The 15,793-nt window shown below is 38.9% G+C and overlaps 3 protein-coding genes across 5 annotated transcripts; all 3 read left to right on the forward strand.

The window, feature by feature from the left end:
• Positions 1-1,219: 1,219 nt before the first annotated feature.
• Positions 1,220-9,028, forward strand: LOC123257092. Its single transcript, XM_044714615.1, has 5 exons — positions 1,220-1,861; positions 4,042-8,360; positions 8,419-8,577; positions 8,627-8,800; positions 8,860-9,028. The coding sequence occupies exons 2-5, from the start codon at positions 8,271-8,273 to the stop codon at positions 9,019-9,021; spliced, it is 585 nt and encodes a 194-aa protein (XP_044570550.1). The 5' UTR covers positions 1,220-1,861; positions 4,042-8,270; the 3' UTR covers positions 9,022-9,028.
• Positions 9,029-9,207: 179 nt separating this feature from the next.
• LOC6502792 lies at positions 9,208-10,049 on the forward strand. Of its 2 annotated transcripts, none has more exons than XM_044714616.1 (4): positions 9,208-9,332; positions 9,389-9,547; positions 9,626-9,790; positions 9,846-10,049. In XM_044714616.1, the coding sequence occupies exons 1-4, from the start codon at positions 9,282-9,284 to the stop codon at positions 9,999-10,001; spliced, it is 531 nt and encodes a 176-aa protein (XP_044570551.1). In that variant the 5' UTR covers positions 9,208-9,281; the 3' UTR covers positions 10,002-10,049. The 2 variants fall into 2 exon arrangements, with proteins under 2 accessions (XP_044570551.1, XP_044570552.1); XM_044714617.1 differs by having other exon boundaries at positions 9,886-9,998.
• Positions 10,050-10,057: 8 nt separating this feature from the next.
• On the forward strand, positions 10,058-11,050 carry LOC6502793. Of its 2 annotated transcripts, XM_014909127.3 has the most exons (4): positions 10,058-10,357; positions 10,416-10,574; positions 10,626-10,790; positions 10,850-11,050. In XM_014909127.3, exons 1-4 carry the CDS (start codon positions 10,313-10,315, stop codon positions 11,021-11,023), a joined length of 543 nt encoding a protein of 180 aa, XP_014764613.3. In that variant the 5' UTR covers positions 10,058-10,312; the 3' UTR covers positions 11,024-11,050. The 2 variants fall into 2 exon arrangements, with proteins under 2 accessions (XP_014764613.3, XP_044570549.1); XM_044714614.1 differs by having other exon boundaries at positions 10,416-10,790.
• Positions 11,051-15,793: the final 4,743 nt, after the last annotated feature.

The raw sequence follows: 15,793 nt of genomic DNA on the forward strand, positions 1-15,793 counted from the left end.
TCCTACACTTCCTTTTCCCCAATCAACGACATCTTTTTGGGCATTTAAAGCAGCCGAAGCTGCGGCTGAGTTTTCGGAATTGAATTCAATATTTTGCGGCGAAAGGATGGCTAAGAAGAAGTGACTTCTGCAGCCCCGTTTTAACCCCTTTGCCTGAAAATTCTGGCCAGACAGTCAGACAGCCAGACTGTCTGACAGAAGGAAGGAAGGTCAGGGGTCCCAGACGACGGGGCAAAGGGTTTTCTCTTTCACCTCTTCACCTTCCTCCAGATTTTGATTGAGAAATACTTTGCGGAACCCTTGGGCCAAGTTAAAATGAATTACAAACACTTTTTGTTTGTCGTACAGCTGCTTCTGCTTCTGCCTCTTCTGCTGACTTTGCTTACGGCTTGGGATTCCTCGAAAATGAAAATGTCAAAGTTGAGCTTAGGCCAGGGCCAAAAGAAAAATTATTATTATTCTCAAATTTTAGCTAAATTGCGAAAAGGTCCACGAGTTTTTGTAAACTTTCTCAGGAAAAGAAAGTTTTCAGAGCGACAATAATAAGAACATTTCAATTAATAATTATACCTATTATAATAAGTAATTTAAGTGTTTTATATTTTATTTATATAGAGAGCTAAGTGAGAGCTTAGCCAAGGCCTTGAAGAAGTCTGTCTCCGACTTGGGATGAGTACCGGGTATCATTAATTCCAGAATTTCGACCATATCCGTCTAATTTTTTCCTTGGACTGTGGTGTTTTTTCTTCATTCTTTGGGTTACGTTACGTGGCTTTATTTATGAGTTTGTCTGGTCTCTGACAGCAACGCAGCTGCAATGGGGTCCCTCTCACTTAGCCAGCCCCTGCTTCCCTGCCCAGGCTTTCCTGTCCAGGATCATCGAGTCTGGAACACGTCAGCTTCATCGCTCTCGTCGCTGTCAACGTCAGCGTCGTCGCGCTGTCGCCACCGTTCGCCAAATGCATCAATAATGCTTCCAGCGGATCCAATTGTTGTTGCCAGCCATTGCCGCTGCAGTGAGTTGCAATTGTTGTCTGGCTGGCTGGCTGGGTGACTGGCTGGCCAAAAGGGGGTGGAAGGAGGCGGTGCAGAGCCTAGGGGGGGCTGCAAGTTTGAGTGGTCCATCTGCTTGCCTTGCCGACGCCGCTCAAATTAATGAAAACTAATGCGACACTGAGAAATTGATGATTGCCGCCGTCGTCTGCAGAAACGAACGCCATTACACTTGCCAAAAAAAAGAGTATAAAGCCAGTAAGAGTCAGTTGAAATGTCTTGCTAAAGGGAAAGTTTCAAAGAGTATATTTTAATTTAAAAAAAAAAAGTATTTTTTGCTATGATTTGGTTAAGATTTCTAGAGTTTATTTGACTTTATAGATGTATAGTTTCTATATGAGTATTTAGTATATGTTCCATATTTTATACTCTTACATTTTAAGTTCCCCCCCCAAAATATCACAATTATATTTTTGAAAAGTGTATCCCACGTCTACTGGTTCCATCCCCTCATCACCTTTTTATTTCCCCTTTGCTTTTGGGGTCGAGACATTAAAAATGACTGCGACTGCGGCTGCTTTTCTGTCTGGATCTGTATTTGTATTTGTGGCCGTGCTTCTCTCTGTCTGCTGCCGTTGCTGCTGCTGCTGCTGGTGCAGTTTGGATCGCTTTTGGGGGCAACAAAAGGGTCCAAAACGGCAGACCAGACGGCAACTGGTGCCGGATCGAGGAACGACGAGGGGCACTCAGGACGGAGACTGATTGATGCCGTCAAATAAAAATTTGTTGCGAGTGGCAAGCAGATCGCTTGGACTGGCTGCTGACCTGAGACTGCGATTCCCAATACGACTGGGACTGTACTCGGCAAGTAAGAAAATAAAGAATCAACAAAAGACATAAGATTAAGTGGCATTTGTTGCATAAAAATTGAACCAAAAGGTTTCAATTTGTAAGGAACTACTACTACTAATATCTAATCCCTACTAAACCCCTTTTTATGCCACACATTAGTATCTCTTTTAATATGCAAACTAACTGGCAAGAGTGTTTTTAGCCTGGTTATAACAGCATTGAAACATCTCGTGACTATTAAGTTGTCAAACACAAGCCACGAGATCTTTACATTGTGTTGCTAATGTAACTGTAGCTCGGCTTCCGTCGCTGCTGACGCTGATGCTGTGCCACTAATTCAACCGTGTTCACCTGCCGCCCCACCAACCAGACAGCCAGCCAGCCAGCCAGCTCCCCACTCCATCTCACCTGTCTGCTTATCTGGCCCACAATAATTTCGCGAGCAGCGGAAAATTGTGTGCGCGCCTATTCATTGGATGACTCCACCACTTCCGACACAGTTGCCGGCGCTGCGCTTTTTATTTGACTTATGACGAGACTTTGTTCCCTATCTGTATTTTATATATATATATACTGACATACCTACATATATAACACAATTTTTTTTTGCGACTGACTCTTGCTGGTACCGCCAAAAAGGGTGGAAGCCAGGGGCATGGGGAGTATTTGCCCTGGCCCGTTGTCTCGCTTAACTTTTTTATTGCCAGACGAAGCGCAAACATTTGCGAGTATTAATTAACGCTTTGTTGAAGTTTGTGCTTCGATGTCGCCATCGCCAGACATCGGCGTAGACCTAGACGTTGACGTACTATACCTAGACTTTTGTCAAATGTAATGCTAGGCAAATATTACGTAGCCGACCCGTTTCGCACCTCCAACCATCCCTATCTCAGATTTTATGTATATTCATACCCCGTTTCGACGACTCGGTTCCAGCCTTGGGTTGAGCTTTAGATTTAGATGAGAGATACAGATTCTGTAGCCGTCGTCGCCGCTGCTGCTGTTCACTCAATTATTCAGGCATAATAAGCAAATTGTTTTAATATGCATAAATATCTTGTACGCCATTTGGCAAACAAGTCAAAAACTGCCAGACAAACTGGCAGGCAGCCGTGCAGACAGACAGCCTCAAAGGGGGCCTGTGTGCGGAGGCGGTCACTGGGCTGGCACTGGGGGCATGGTAAGTGCGGGACACAACAATACCAAGAACAACAACAACTGGCGACTGCATAATGCCCATGGGATATACTAAAGGTGTGCTTACATATATTTAACCTTCAAGATCCGCAGACCAAATACGCCAGCAAACATTTTTGCCACAAAAAGTAATAGCCAGCATTCGCTTAATGGATGCTCTAATTTTAGGGGAAATTTTAACACTATTCAAGGGCAGATAATGTATTTTGGGTTATTTAATAAATAGATCTTCCATAAAAGTCTAGATTTTTAAGGTTGTATATTCCTCTATAAAATAATGTTTATTTTCAAAGAAATACTACCTTTCAAAATCCCTAAAAATGATAAAGAACTTGAAGCTATTTTCATTTTCATTTATTGTATAGATTATAATATTAAAGAATTATCTTATACTTGGGTTAATATATCCCCTAAATATTCTATTGAAAATATACTCCATAACCCATAAGTTGGTAGCGTGACTAAAATCTACCTTATTTTCACGGGAGGCTTTCGGGAGTCCCCCTTCTAGGTCTATATAGCTTTCTATGGCAGACCCTCCCTTTCCCTCGTTTCCCCTCGCTTTATTTGGTCTGCCTGTGTGTTTGTGTGTGTGTGTGTATGTGCGTGCTTGTGTTGTTGTGGCATCGGCATCAGCATTTGGGCAGGCCCAGACACAACAAGTATGGGATTAACAAGGAGCCAGAAGTGGGTGGGCTCAATGAGGTGGGTGGCACCATAAAATAAAAGCTTAGGCCACAAAAGCGGCAGACAACTAACTACGCATAAGCGAGGATGACGACGCAGGATATGCGCTTCAAACGCGTTAAGCTGCGCCTGAAAAGATGATGGCAAGGTGGGGTAGTGGGGGAGTAGGGAGATAAAAAAGATAGTTGCACCACCAAAAAACTTAAATTTTTTTATGCTAATTTTTTGTTAAATATTAATTTTAAATCTTATAATATTTATACCCAGTACTCGACCAACGCATAAAAGTATGCTACATTCTTTTATTTCCAGCAACAATGTTGAGCAATATTTGTTGGCAACATAAATGGCAGATGTGCGATATCCGGCACATCTCTAAACACATAAATAATAAATAATAAAGTTAAATTTTAGTCAAATTTTTCTCACTGCATAACTGTGAAGGCAAACAAATGGGAGCTGAACGCAGCTGATAAACTTGAAGTGCCCACAATGCGGAAAGCGTTGGAAAGGTGCTGGGAACAGGCTCAAGGACACACAGCGAAGTTTGTACATACATACATATATAAAGAACATACATAAGTATGTATGTATACAGCCTACGCATATTTAAGCTCTTTCACCATTGCCCCATCTCGCTCTCTCTCTCTCTTCCGGTCTGCAGACACACAGACGGTGGCGTATACGTAATGTGTTTGTATGGCCCAACAAAATAAAGCATACGCACCGTGTTTCCCTCGTTCTTGTTGATGACGTTAAATTTTCGGGCTCATGAAAGCTCAGGCCGGAATTCATCGAAAGTTATGCCACAAAAATGCGTTCTTCCCTCCTAAGTAAATAGCACGTGTCCTCACTCAAAAAAAGGGATCCTAGATATTTGTGTGCTCATGTTTTATTCTTGTTTTGCTTCTTTTTCTGTTTTTTTTTTTCTTTTCTATTTGCATGTGCTTGTGTATTTTCATTCATGGTATTTATTTTAATATGCCTTGAAAATAAATGACAAAATAAGAAATGTGTTTGATGACAGCTTTAGACATTTATGCGCATTTATGCTAAACTGTTTGGTTTCAATTTAACTCGGAAGAGATCCTTGGGCGGAAAATGGCTTGTTTGTTGAAATTTCTTATAAATGGAATTGAAGTTCGTTTTAAAAAGGGGAGGCTTAAGAAGGTTAAAATGGTATTATTGCTTAAAGGATTTGTTAAACATTTGTTAGAATAAAAGAAGATAATTTAAACAACTCCCAAATAACTCATGTGAACTGCAAGATATTATTGTAAAATGAAACAATTAAGGGATTAGCATTCTGCAGTTTGAGACTTGAGAATACCTTAAATTCCTGAAGCACTCCATGTGAGTATTGTTCATCCAGACAGACGACTGCTGCAGGCGGTGGCAGCAACAAAACAAGGGCAAACAATAAAATAAACAAACAAACACGCAACGAGGCAGACACACACATGACAGACAGGATGGCAAAACTGATGGCGAATCGGGGAAACCGGAGACACTGGGGGGGGAGGAATTCTCTAGACAGCCAGACCTGCATTAAATAAATATGTGCGTAATAAAAGGCAAACAAAAAATGAAAAAAAAAAAAGTAAAAATAAATAAAAAATAATGTCAAGCAAATGCGAAGCTGAAAAGCAGCAAAAGAGCAAACCAATTGAAGTGTGTCGCGCCAATCGAGCCGCAACACAACACACACACCACACACAACAATTGCAATTTGTATTAATTTTATTGGTTTATTATTATCAACGGCGACATAGCCTCCTCATCGGAGCGCACGATTGGTGCCATCAGACAGTGTTTATACGTTCCTCGATTGAAAGCGAGTTAATTTCATTTACTGATTTGTGGGCCCTGCTGTGGGGAAAAGTATCTGGCTTTGGCTTTGCTTTCGGGCTTTTTTTTCTTTTTACTTATTCTGACGATGACTGTGACTCTGATACTGACTAAGTGTAATCGCGAATCGTCAGGCCCATTCATCGACTCGATTCGCAATCAGAGGCTTTTGCATTCAGTCGTCTGAGTCTGAGTCTGAGTGTGGCCGATGAACTGCAATTGCCCTCAGATTGCGGTATCGGTATCGCGTACTGCCAGTAAAATTTCAAACGCACGTGTTGTTGCTGTTCTCAAATAAAATGAAATCATTAATGGGTGTTTGGTTAAGTAGACATAGCCATAAGTATATAAAATAAAATATTTATTATGCATTTGTTTTATGATTATTATTTAAGTACAAAATTGAAGTTCATTCTTTTCATAGCTAGGCATATTTTGGGAACCCTTGAAGCAATTTCTACAGTGAATAATATTTTATATTTATATTTTACTTGTGGATACCAAAATTTACTTTTATATAAACTATTCTGGGAAAGTAATTTAATTACTTTCATTACTTGGAAAGTAAAGTAATTTCTTCTAGACTTGAAACCATGTTTTCTAAACCAGATCAGCCTGTCAGTTATTATGGGGTAGGCCTTCACCTTCAAGGGCCCTGGAATACATTCCCTCTGAGTCAGATCGCCCGCCCTCCATTACCAGCCGATGTCCGGCATTATCGTCTGCCCATACCCATTCCAAATCCCATTCCCATTCCCGATCGTTGCTCCGCGCTGCGTTCATTGAACGCACTTTCGGCTCTCGACGCACGCGTCGTTAACAAAAAATGAGAAAAAATGCAAAGAAAAAAGAAGGGAAACGGGCTCTGTCTCCAGATACTTGGCCTGGGTATACGCGTGCATAATACAATAATAATTTCGCTTTACAAAAAAAAATTAAACAAAAAAAAAAGAATAAGTACACAAAATAAGCGCAGCCAATGGCCGAGACAACAGCAGAAGCAGCAGCGAAAGAAAAAAAAGTAGCAGGAAGGAGGAGCCGCACCACCATCATCCCGAGGAGCTGAAGGAAATGAAGGCAGCGGTGGTGGCCGAGGCGGAGGAGAAACCTGCCCAGACAGCGATCCCAATCCCGATCAATGCACCTTTGGCAAAGGTGCAACGCCTCGACAGAGTCGGGTATTTTCGCCAGTGCTTGTGTTTGTGCGAGTTGTCTGGCCAGGCAGTGACGCACGAAACGCGATCACGTTCGCATTTATTAAAAGATGGTTGCTATTGCACCGGCGAGTGCATAGGGACCCGAACTTGCTCCCAGAAACCCCGGGCCGTGAGGGGGGACTCTCTTACTGCGACTGTTGCCGGAGACAGATGTGGGTAACATTTGCTAGGCGAAAGGAAAAAAAAAGTTGGGGGACTAAAAGTGGGAAAACTCACATCCCTAGTCGAATGTGTAAATATGCTTTTGAATTATAAGATATATATTAGAAAGATCAATCAAATATATAATATATATACTGCATAGCATTAAAACATTTTCATCACACTTATTTATACAACTATAGTATAGTATGTCTGTAAATTATGAAACCTTTTGCATAAAGTTGATACAGAAAAGTAATAAAATAAATTATTATCCATAAGATTATCCATAAGAATATAAATTATCAAGTCTCCCTAGTAAGGGTATCAAAACTTGCCAGAAGGAGTAAAAACTTGACCAACATGTGGTTCTGATGGCTATTTTTAGACGCCTTGCTATCTGGTTGTCCGTCTGTCCGTGTGTCCGCTCGTCCGTTTGACTGTCTGGGCTGCAACCCATCTTATCCCAGCCCCAGCTACAGCATCAGTCTGGAGACTTGCAGTAGTAGTTGGATTTAGCCAGAGTCGAAGTCAGAGTCTTGGTTCATTAACTGGGACCAAGTTTTAATCAGATTTGTGCGTGAAGTTCGGCACTCACCCGGGGCAACAGGCTGCTGCAGCAACAGCCAACAAGAAATGGGTGGGATCCCGGGCCGAGTGTGGTTTCTGCAACAATATTTTAATGGGAAGAATTTTACAAAACGTCTCTCGTCTCAGAAATGCATATTGTCGAACCAGTTCCACCATCCAGACAACCGAACTGCGGAAGCGTGGCACTATAAACAATATTCTTTTCATTTTTGTTGCCTTGCCCCTCATTTTGGTTCTGCATTCTGGGCCTCTTTCTCGTCTCGTCTCGCAAATTTCGCAGCAGACAAATTTATGAGCGTTAAGTGAAGGCCAATAAAATTCTTTTTGTCTGGAGTGTGTTATTGTTGTTTTGTTTTGATCATGGCCCCGGGGGCAGGGGACATGGGGCATGGGGCATGGGGCTACTTCTGGCCAGTTTTATATCCATTTTTAACTTCTTGGCCAGACCTCCGTCAAGTCATCTCTTTTTTTTGGGAACTCTCCTTCAGTTTTGTCTTTTTTTTGTATTTCAATCGGTCGAGTTGAAAAATATGCAAATTGAAAATGTTTATGGATGTGTCTGGAAAAAGTTATATTTTCTGAATGAAATCTGTGTTCTACAGCCCAGAAAGTTATAATCCATTTCCATACCAGATAATTAATAGTACCATCAATGTGGCTTTCAAAATAAAATTAATCGTTATTATCGATTCTTATCGTAACTCATTGGTCGAACTAATAACTCAGAAGTCATGAAATAAGTATATGTACTCCCAATTTACTTTCAGCTTGTCAGTTTTAAAAAGTGCTTATAAAATGTGGACAGTATTATTGCTTTTGGGCTCCCTAGTTGCAGTAAGGAATTCTTGCTTTTTGATTAATATCGAAAATAATAGACATTTATTCTGTTAAGAGCACATTCTGTCATGTGACTTTCACCAATTTGAAGTGCGAAATGTTCGACAGGAAGTTTGGAAAATTCGAAAAGTGTTATATCAGAGCAGTTAATCGAACCCATAAGTACATCGATATATATACCAAGTTGTATAAACTTCCCATTGATAATGTTACGGTATGTTGGGAACCTGATTGAAAGTACAAACTAACTCCATTCCGTTTAGATTGAATTAGAACCAATGCACTATAACAATGGCTATAAATCATTTTTACTCGGCATGAAAGTTGATGCCTGCAAATATCTTAGTAATCCCAGGCATCCATCCCTGTTTCTATTAAGAGAATTACACGCAACAATTGAAAATGTTTCAAATATGAACCATACCTGTCCTTTCGATGTGAGTTTAATTTTATTCGATATTTTTGAATAATTTTATAATAGGTTTTATGCACCTAGCATGATATAAAAGTCGAAAAAATGTGGACTGGTAATCTTGAAAAAGGATTTTTGAAGTTTCTACCTATTCCCAATGGAGACTATGCCATTTTTGGAAAATGGTTCACATATAATATTCCTCGAGCAAATGTAAATGTGTACTTTAAAATAAAGAATAAATAGAACAAAATCATTATATATAAATTATATTTGAGAAATTAGTTTTAGAGCAAGTTCACTCTAAAATAGGTAGTATTTCACTAATAGAAAATGGAGACCTGATTGGATCTGCATTAATGGTCAGTAAAGCGTTTCAACGCTTTCAGATAATCTTTACAGTCGGTAATGGCAGTAAGATCCAATTAAAAACGTATTAAGTACTTATTAAGTACATATTTTTCTGAATTTTGAAACCAGTTGTTGGGCAGTTGTTGGAGATCATCATGCAAATATATCATGCAATCTATATTTTTATTTTTTTGGCTTCCCCAAAGGTAAACTTCAAACGATTCACTTAAAAAATATTCATTAATTGCAATTATCCAACCAGGACATATTCACCCATGTATCCTTCACAAATTTAAAATGTGGCTCTTTGGATAGACGATTCACCGAATTTCAAAGGTGCTACATTAAGGCGTTCAATCGATCTCACAAATATATCGATGTCCACGCCAGGTTGCTACAAATTCCAGTAAAAGATGTCTCGGTAAGTACAAATGAACAAAACATTTATAAAATATTAACTATTTACTAGAAAGTATAATTAACTTCTTACTTTTTTTAGATTAATTTAAAACTAATGCGCTATGACCATGGCTATAAGCCATTTTTTATAAATGTGACCTTTGACGCGTGCAAATTTCTCAAAAATCAAAAACATTCGATCGTAAAACTCTTCTACAACGCTTTCAAGGATAGTTCCAATTTAAACCATACCTGTCCCTACGATGTAAGTACATTAGTTAAAGTATTTATCTCTTTAATTATTATACAAAATTCCCAAGCATGATTTAAAACTGGACCATTTTTGGACTGGAAACATAGAAGCAGATTTTACGAAATATATTCCACTAATTAATGGGGACTATTCTGTGGATACGCTATGGTATTCCAATAATATCGCTCGTTCTTTTGTGAATATATACCTTAGGTTATCGTGAAAATAAAACTAATATGAATCAGATTTTGGTCTAATTATATGTTGCCTTTTTACTGCTCTCAGTCAAGAATTAAATATATCTAATTATTTTCAAGTAAAATACCCCTTTAATAGCATAGTACCAAATTTTATTCATAATTATTTTGATTTTTGGTTGATAATAGTTAAAAATAAGGTAAAAGTACAGCTTAATTGGGTATTGATTTCACAGTCGCTGATTACTACTACTACAGTGATTACTATGCCATTATTGCTATTGAGCTCAACTTTATATTATAAGCCCATTCGAAAAAATACCTTCGAACCTTCACAATGCGAAAAGTGTTTTATGCTCTTATTATATTGGAATTGCTATCGGTGAGAAACTCAAAAATTCTAAATATAAATAATGTTTGAGTATGAACTCTCATGTTAGTTAAACGTTTCTCATGTGACTTTTACCAACTTAAAATGTGGCACCTACAATCGGAAAGTGGCTGAGTTTCAAAAGTGCTATATCAAGGCAGTGAACCGAACCCACAAGTATGTCGACGTTTATATGAAAGTTAATCAAATTCCCCTTGATAATATAACAGTAAGTAAAGAAAATATCGACTTAGCGGATCAATCCAAGTCTATTTTTCAGTTGAATCTTAAGGTTATGCGTTACGATCAGGGATACAAGCCATTTTTTATAGACATAACCTTCGATGGCTGCCAGTTCCTTAAGAGCCAAAAAAATCCGATAATCAAATTTTTTTACGAAGTATACAAGGACAATTCAAACATAAACCATACTTGTCCCATCAATGTAAGTAAATTGATATAAACTTATTTTTATAATATATAACTTATGTATGTGTTTTAAAGCATGATATTATCGTGGATCATGTATGGACCGGAAACATTGAAGCGGGAATTTCCAAGTATGTTCCGGTCATTAACGGTGATTATTCCATTGAAACTATTTTTTACTCAAATAAGAGACGCTTTGGGTTTGTAAACGCATACGTACGGCTTTCTGGAAGGCCAAAGGATATTTGATGTAGAAATTTTACAGTTTTGTTTATAGTTTTGCTGTCATTTATCGAATATTAAAAAAATTTTATGAAATAAGAAGTGATTTAATAAAAAAGTTTTTTTATATGGTTGGAGGAAGAGTACCTGGTAATTATATTCTCCGAAAAGCATTTAAAGTTATGTGATGTTATCTTATTTTCATTTTAGGTTGTTTTATTGTGATATATATTTACTGATAATTTTTGACTATTAAATTCGATCGTTATGTCCTTAAAGTGTTTAAATATCCAAAACAAAATGTTTCACGGGTTTTGCTTGATTTAATAGCCAATCGATTAAAAAGGAATCGATTCAGATAATGTCCAACCGTTATGTAATACTCAAAAAACAGTTTCAAGCAAAATGTCGAAGTGGCTAGTTTTAGGATGTTGGATGGCTCTGCATGCGGTAACCAAATAGTATAATTTCAAACGGATATTTAAGCTTTACTCTATTATATACTTAGATGTGCATGAGTCATGTGACTTTTACTAACTTGAAGTGCCAATCGTATAACGTGAAATACAATATTTTTCCAACCTGCCAGATAAAGGCAGTTAATCGATCCCACAAGTATTTAAGTATAAGCGTGAAACTTTTTAAATTGCCAATAAACGATGTTTGGGTGAGTTTTTTCCCATTTAAACATATATTTTCTACAGTATGTATTTATTTTTGGCTTTAGATAAAGGTAAAATTTATGCGTTTCGATAATGGTTACAAGCCGTTCTTTTTTGATTTTTCATACGACGCTTGTAAGTTTTTGAGAGAAAATAACAATCCAATGGTACGGGTTTTCTACAACACTTTTAGAAATAGTTCAAATATGAATCACTCGTGTCCTTATAATGTAAGTAATATGTGACTTTATCTTAATTACTAAATACCTTATTAATTTACTTTTATACATTTATTTAGCATGATTTGTTTGTGGATAAGCTTTGGACTGGCAATCTAGAAAGGGGTTTCGACACCTTTGTCCCCATAAGAAATGGAGACTTTGCCATTTACACTGAATGGATTTCCGAAAAAATTCCACGTTCTACGGTGAAAATATATTTCAAGATCTCCGGAAAATGAAATGGCGTACAAAATGGCGGAAAATACTTTGAGTTCTATAAATTTTAATCCAACATTTGTGATAATATATTTCTGTGTCAAAACGTTTAGGACTTTTCTAAATTAAATTTCGCTTTTTATTTTCACTCGGAATTATAAATAATCGAGAGTGTACATGGTGTTTCCAGGAATTTCTGAAAGCATAATACGAAATAATTCATCAAAAAAAGCGTGCTAAAGTTGGAGGTGGGACTCGTCCATTAATAATAAATTAAACATATTCCCTGGCACGCCTTTGCCTGCCTGACGACACCGACTCCCTACTCAGTTCCCCAAAGGTTTTCTGGAGCACCTGAAATGTTTTTATACCTGGTGGTTGTTAAGTTAAAAGGTATATTATGTTTGTAGGTAACTATTATTAAATATCAAGTAGCGGTAAACATATCCAACCTCCTAAAAGATATTACAAAAAGTTCGCTAAAAGTATGCTACGAAAAATTTGTTAAAGCATTAGTACCAGGTATCACATAGTCTTGTCGTTTCTGCTTGGTTTATGTTATGAGTTTGTGTTGTTGCTACCCTAATGACCTAGAATACAAATTCTGGCTACCTACAATCACTCTTACCTTGCCGATTAGCCAAATCCCAGGACTGCCAAGGATGGCAAGCCATCCAGAGCCAGTCCCCGACACGGAAGCTAATCGCTCGACTAAGTTCCTTGAATCCCCAATCCTCCAATCCCCCGACTGAGCCAATCTTTAGCGGATTGCGTAATATACGTCAATATGTAGCCACCACCAGGTACTTGAAAATATATATATGTATATAGTATGTTCAAGATGCCTATGGTCAAGGTGGAAGCTTTGTGGCTTCAACTGTTTGTCTGTCGGATTATAAATGATTTGCCATTAATTCTGCCCAAATGCCATGAGGGGCTGAACTGCCTGGCTGGCTGGCAGACAGAAAGCAGACCGACCGGGAAAGAACATTAACATTTAACATTGCCATTGGCATTGGGCAGTGAGTGTTTAGCAGGCAGGTAGTCAGTCGGCCAGTCAGCCAGTCAGACACAAAAGTGAATAATCAATATTATTTGATTACATTGATAACGCGCATTTCGGTTGCTGTTTTCGGTTTTTTTCCTTTCTACTTTTTTTTTTTTTTATATGAATATATATGTATTTACGTGGCTTTGTTCTCGGGGCTTTACTTTATCGGGGGGACTGCGATTTCGATATCCAAAATGCTTTCGTCACTGGCGGCATTGCCGAATGTCTAGACGAGAGCTCCATAAAATGTATCATTGCCTCATTTTGCTTTTGCTTTCTATGTGGCTACTCTTGGCCTGAAAGTAAAATATTTCGGGTTATAATGCCTAAAAGCAGGGGTTTTAAAATAAAACAAGTTATTGAGAATTTCAGAAATAATTAGTAGTTTGGTAAGGCAATTTAAATAAGAACTAAAAATAATGAATACATCTTTTATTTAATCACAAACTCTTGCATGATAGAGTATCTAAACTTAGCTTTTAGCCAAAAACCCTGTTTCTTACCATTGTTTTTTTTGGCGGAAATTTGGATTTTGGTTTTGGCTGGCGATTTGAATATTATTGAACGGCGTCTGGCTGACGTCGCGACGTCAGAGTGCTGACGTGAATCGATACCAAGGCCCGAACCCGAACCCAAGCCCCAAAAGACAATGCAAGAGGTGGCCCCGGGATGGGGCACGGGGTGGAAGCCGCAGAAGATGATCAGAGGCCTCGAATGCCGCTGGCGACAGTTGCAACCTGAAGGGGTGTGCATACCACTGCCAGGATATGTGTGTGCGCCTGTGTGAGTGTCTCTCCATTTTTTTCCCCCTGCGATAATAAAGACAAACAATTTTTTTCCTGCATATTAAACCGATGAAATGAAGCGCAAACTGATTGTGCTCGTTTGCTGGTGGGGTTATGGTCAAAGCGATTTGCTGGACATGGCATTAAGGGAGTTCCCTGTCCCCCGCCACGGACTACTCATCCCCTTGCCGAGACGAGTCCATTCCCACCTTTCACATGTAAGTGCAGCTCAAGGCGGCAACTACAAAAGCCGGCGACAGACGAGGACGGCTACGATGACGACGACAACGTTTTGAGTATCTGCCGCTCCGCCACAGCCACTGATAGCAACTGGAGCGGCAAATCAAGAGGCCAAGATAGCCAAGATCCAAGACGAAGATGGTGGTACTCTTTCTGGGCTATGGAGTCTAACTGAAGATGGTCGAAACCATAAAAGATATAAGGCTTATAGATGGAAAATTTAAATAAGGAAGAACTAAAGGTGCTTTGAAATATTAAAGTTAGAAGAAGTTTAAGACTAGATAGATAGATACTAGATAGATAGATAGATAGTATATAGAAGTTTAATGCATACAATTTTAAGTATTTTAATTTATTAGGCTTTTGATTTATTGAATTTAGAACTGAAATAAGTATCATGTTTAAAGAAAATTTTTAAAAATAATCTTTAATAGGTGCTTAAGAAAATGTATTTGTAAACCTCTTATTTTTGAGTACTCTATTAATTTCTTGAGAATCCTGCAAAGCTTCCACAACTCAACTATAAACTCCATCTTTAGGGTACCAGGAAAACCTGCAGATAAGGTGCACAAGGGAAAGGATGGATGTGGAGAATGGGGTTGGAGCTGCAGCGGTGGCGGCGGCGTCATCAAGAGATTGGCCCAGGAAACTGACACACGCACCGAATGTCGCCTTTTGGCTTTTGAAGTTGCTTATTTTGTTGCAGTTGTTGCTTCTTTTTTTTGGGCCGAGAAGTTTCGGATTGCACAGAGTCGTGGTGGTGGAGCGTCGAGGCAGGCAAATGAGATGGCAGGCGACCCTCCGACTCTGCAACTCCCGCCTGTCTCAGGTGTGTGTTAATTGCATTAAAATGTTTGTAATTGCAATGCAGTCGGCGAGCAGTGAGCCTGCCTTTCTCTTATCTCCGGGAATCTGGGATATACTACATATAGTATAGTACATATAGTACTATAGTTCGGTATACACCGAAAGGTAAACCGAGAAGGGGGGAATCCATGGCAAGTGAGACATGCCAAGCTGTCGTCGGTCCTAAAATGCCATAGATGCCGCCAAAGTCGTGTAACTATAATTGCCATAATAACATAATATCTTGGGGCAGCAGCTGCAAGCTGCAACAACACCAAAGGTTCCGGCACGAAAAGAAAAAAAGGTGTCGAGAGACATATTCTTCTAGCTGTTAGTCCCCCCAGCCAGCCAGCCAGCCAACCAAGCAACCCAAAAAAGGCAAAAGAACGCCAACTGACGAGCGGACAGGCCCAGACAATTGTCTCCGATTCGCTAGCCGAGTCGCTTTGCTCGTTTTCTCCTTTTCTCAGTTTCTCTGAGGCTGTGGAGGTGACATTTTTCTCATGCCCAACGATGCGAAAAGCTAAATGCAGTTGATGGAGCGCCGTCAGCAAAATAAGCAACAAAATAAAATTCAGGGCATAGCAACATGAATGGGGTACAGTGACTTGGATAGAGCTATAAACATAGTTATAGGGTTTTAGAGTGGTTTCAAACTAATATTTAAGGCCATACTTGTTTTAGTAATTAGGCAATTTATATTTAAAATTTATCTATTTGTTAGTTAATGAGTTAATAGAAACTAGCTAGGAACTAGGATCCTAAGTTTTATAAAA

Source organism: Drosophila ananassae, chromosome 2R (genome assembly GCF_017639315.1).
Source record: "Drosophila ananassae strain 14024-0371.13 chromosome 2R, ASM1763931v2, whole genome shotgun sequence".
NCBI classification, from domain to species: Eukaryota; Metazoa; Arthropoda; class Insecta; order Diptera; family Drosophilidae; genus Drosophila; species Drosophila ananassae.

Bases quoted from the DNA above. Each gene is read 5' to 3' on its own strand.
- LOC123257092 (XM_044714615.1), top strand. From the start codon at position 8,271: ATGTACTCCCAATTTACTTTCAGCTTGTCAGTTTTAAAAAGTGCTTAT. The intron at 8,361-8,418 runs GTAAGGAATTCT...TATTCTGTTAAG, and splicing joins TTTTGGGCTCCCTAGTTGCA to AGCACATTCTGTCATGTGAC. The intron at 8,801-8,859 runs GTGAGTTTAATT...TTATGCACCTAG, and splicing joins ACCATACCTGTCCTTTCGAT to CATGATATAAAAGTCGAAAA.
- LOC6502793 (XM_044714614.1), top strand. From the start codon at position 10,313: ATGCGAAAAGTGTTTTATGCTCTTATTATATTGGAATTGCTATCG. The intron at 10,358-10,415 runs GTGAGAAACTCA...CTCTCATGTTAG, and splicing joins TTATATTGGAATTGCTATCG to TTAAACGTTTCTCATGTGAC. The intron at 10,791-10,849 runs GTAAGTAAATTG...TGTGTTTTAAAG, and splicing joins ACCATACTTGTCCCATCAAT to CATGATATTATCGTGGATCA.
- LOC6502792 (XM_044714616.1), top strand. From the start codon at position 9,282: ATGCAAATATATCATGCAATCTATATTTTTATTTTTTTGGCTTCCCCA. The intron at 9,333-9,388 runs GTAAACTTCAAA...TTATCCAACCAG, and splicing joins TTTTTTTGGCTTCCCCAAAG to GACATATTCACCCATGTATC. The intron at 9,791-9,845 runs GTAAGTACATTA...AAAATTCCCAAG, and splicing joins ACCATACCTGTCCCTACGAT to CATGATTTAAAACTGGACCA.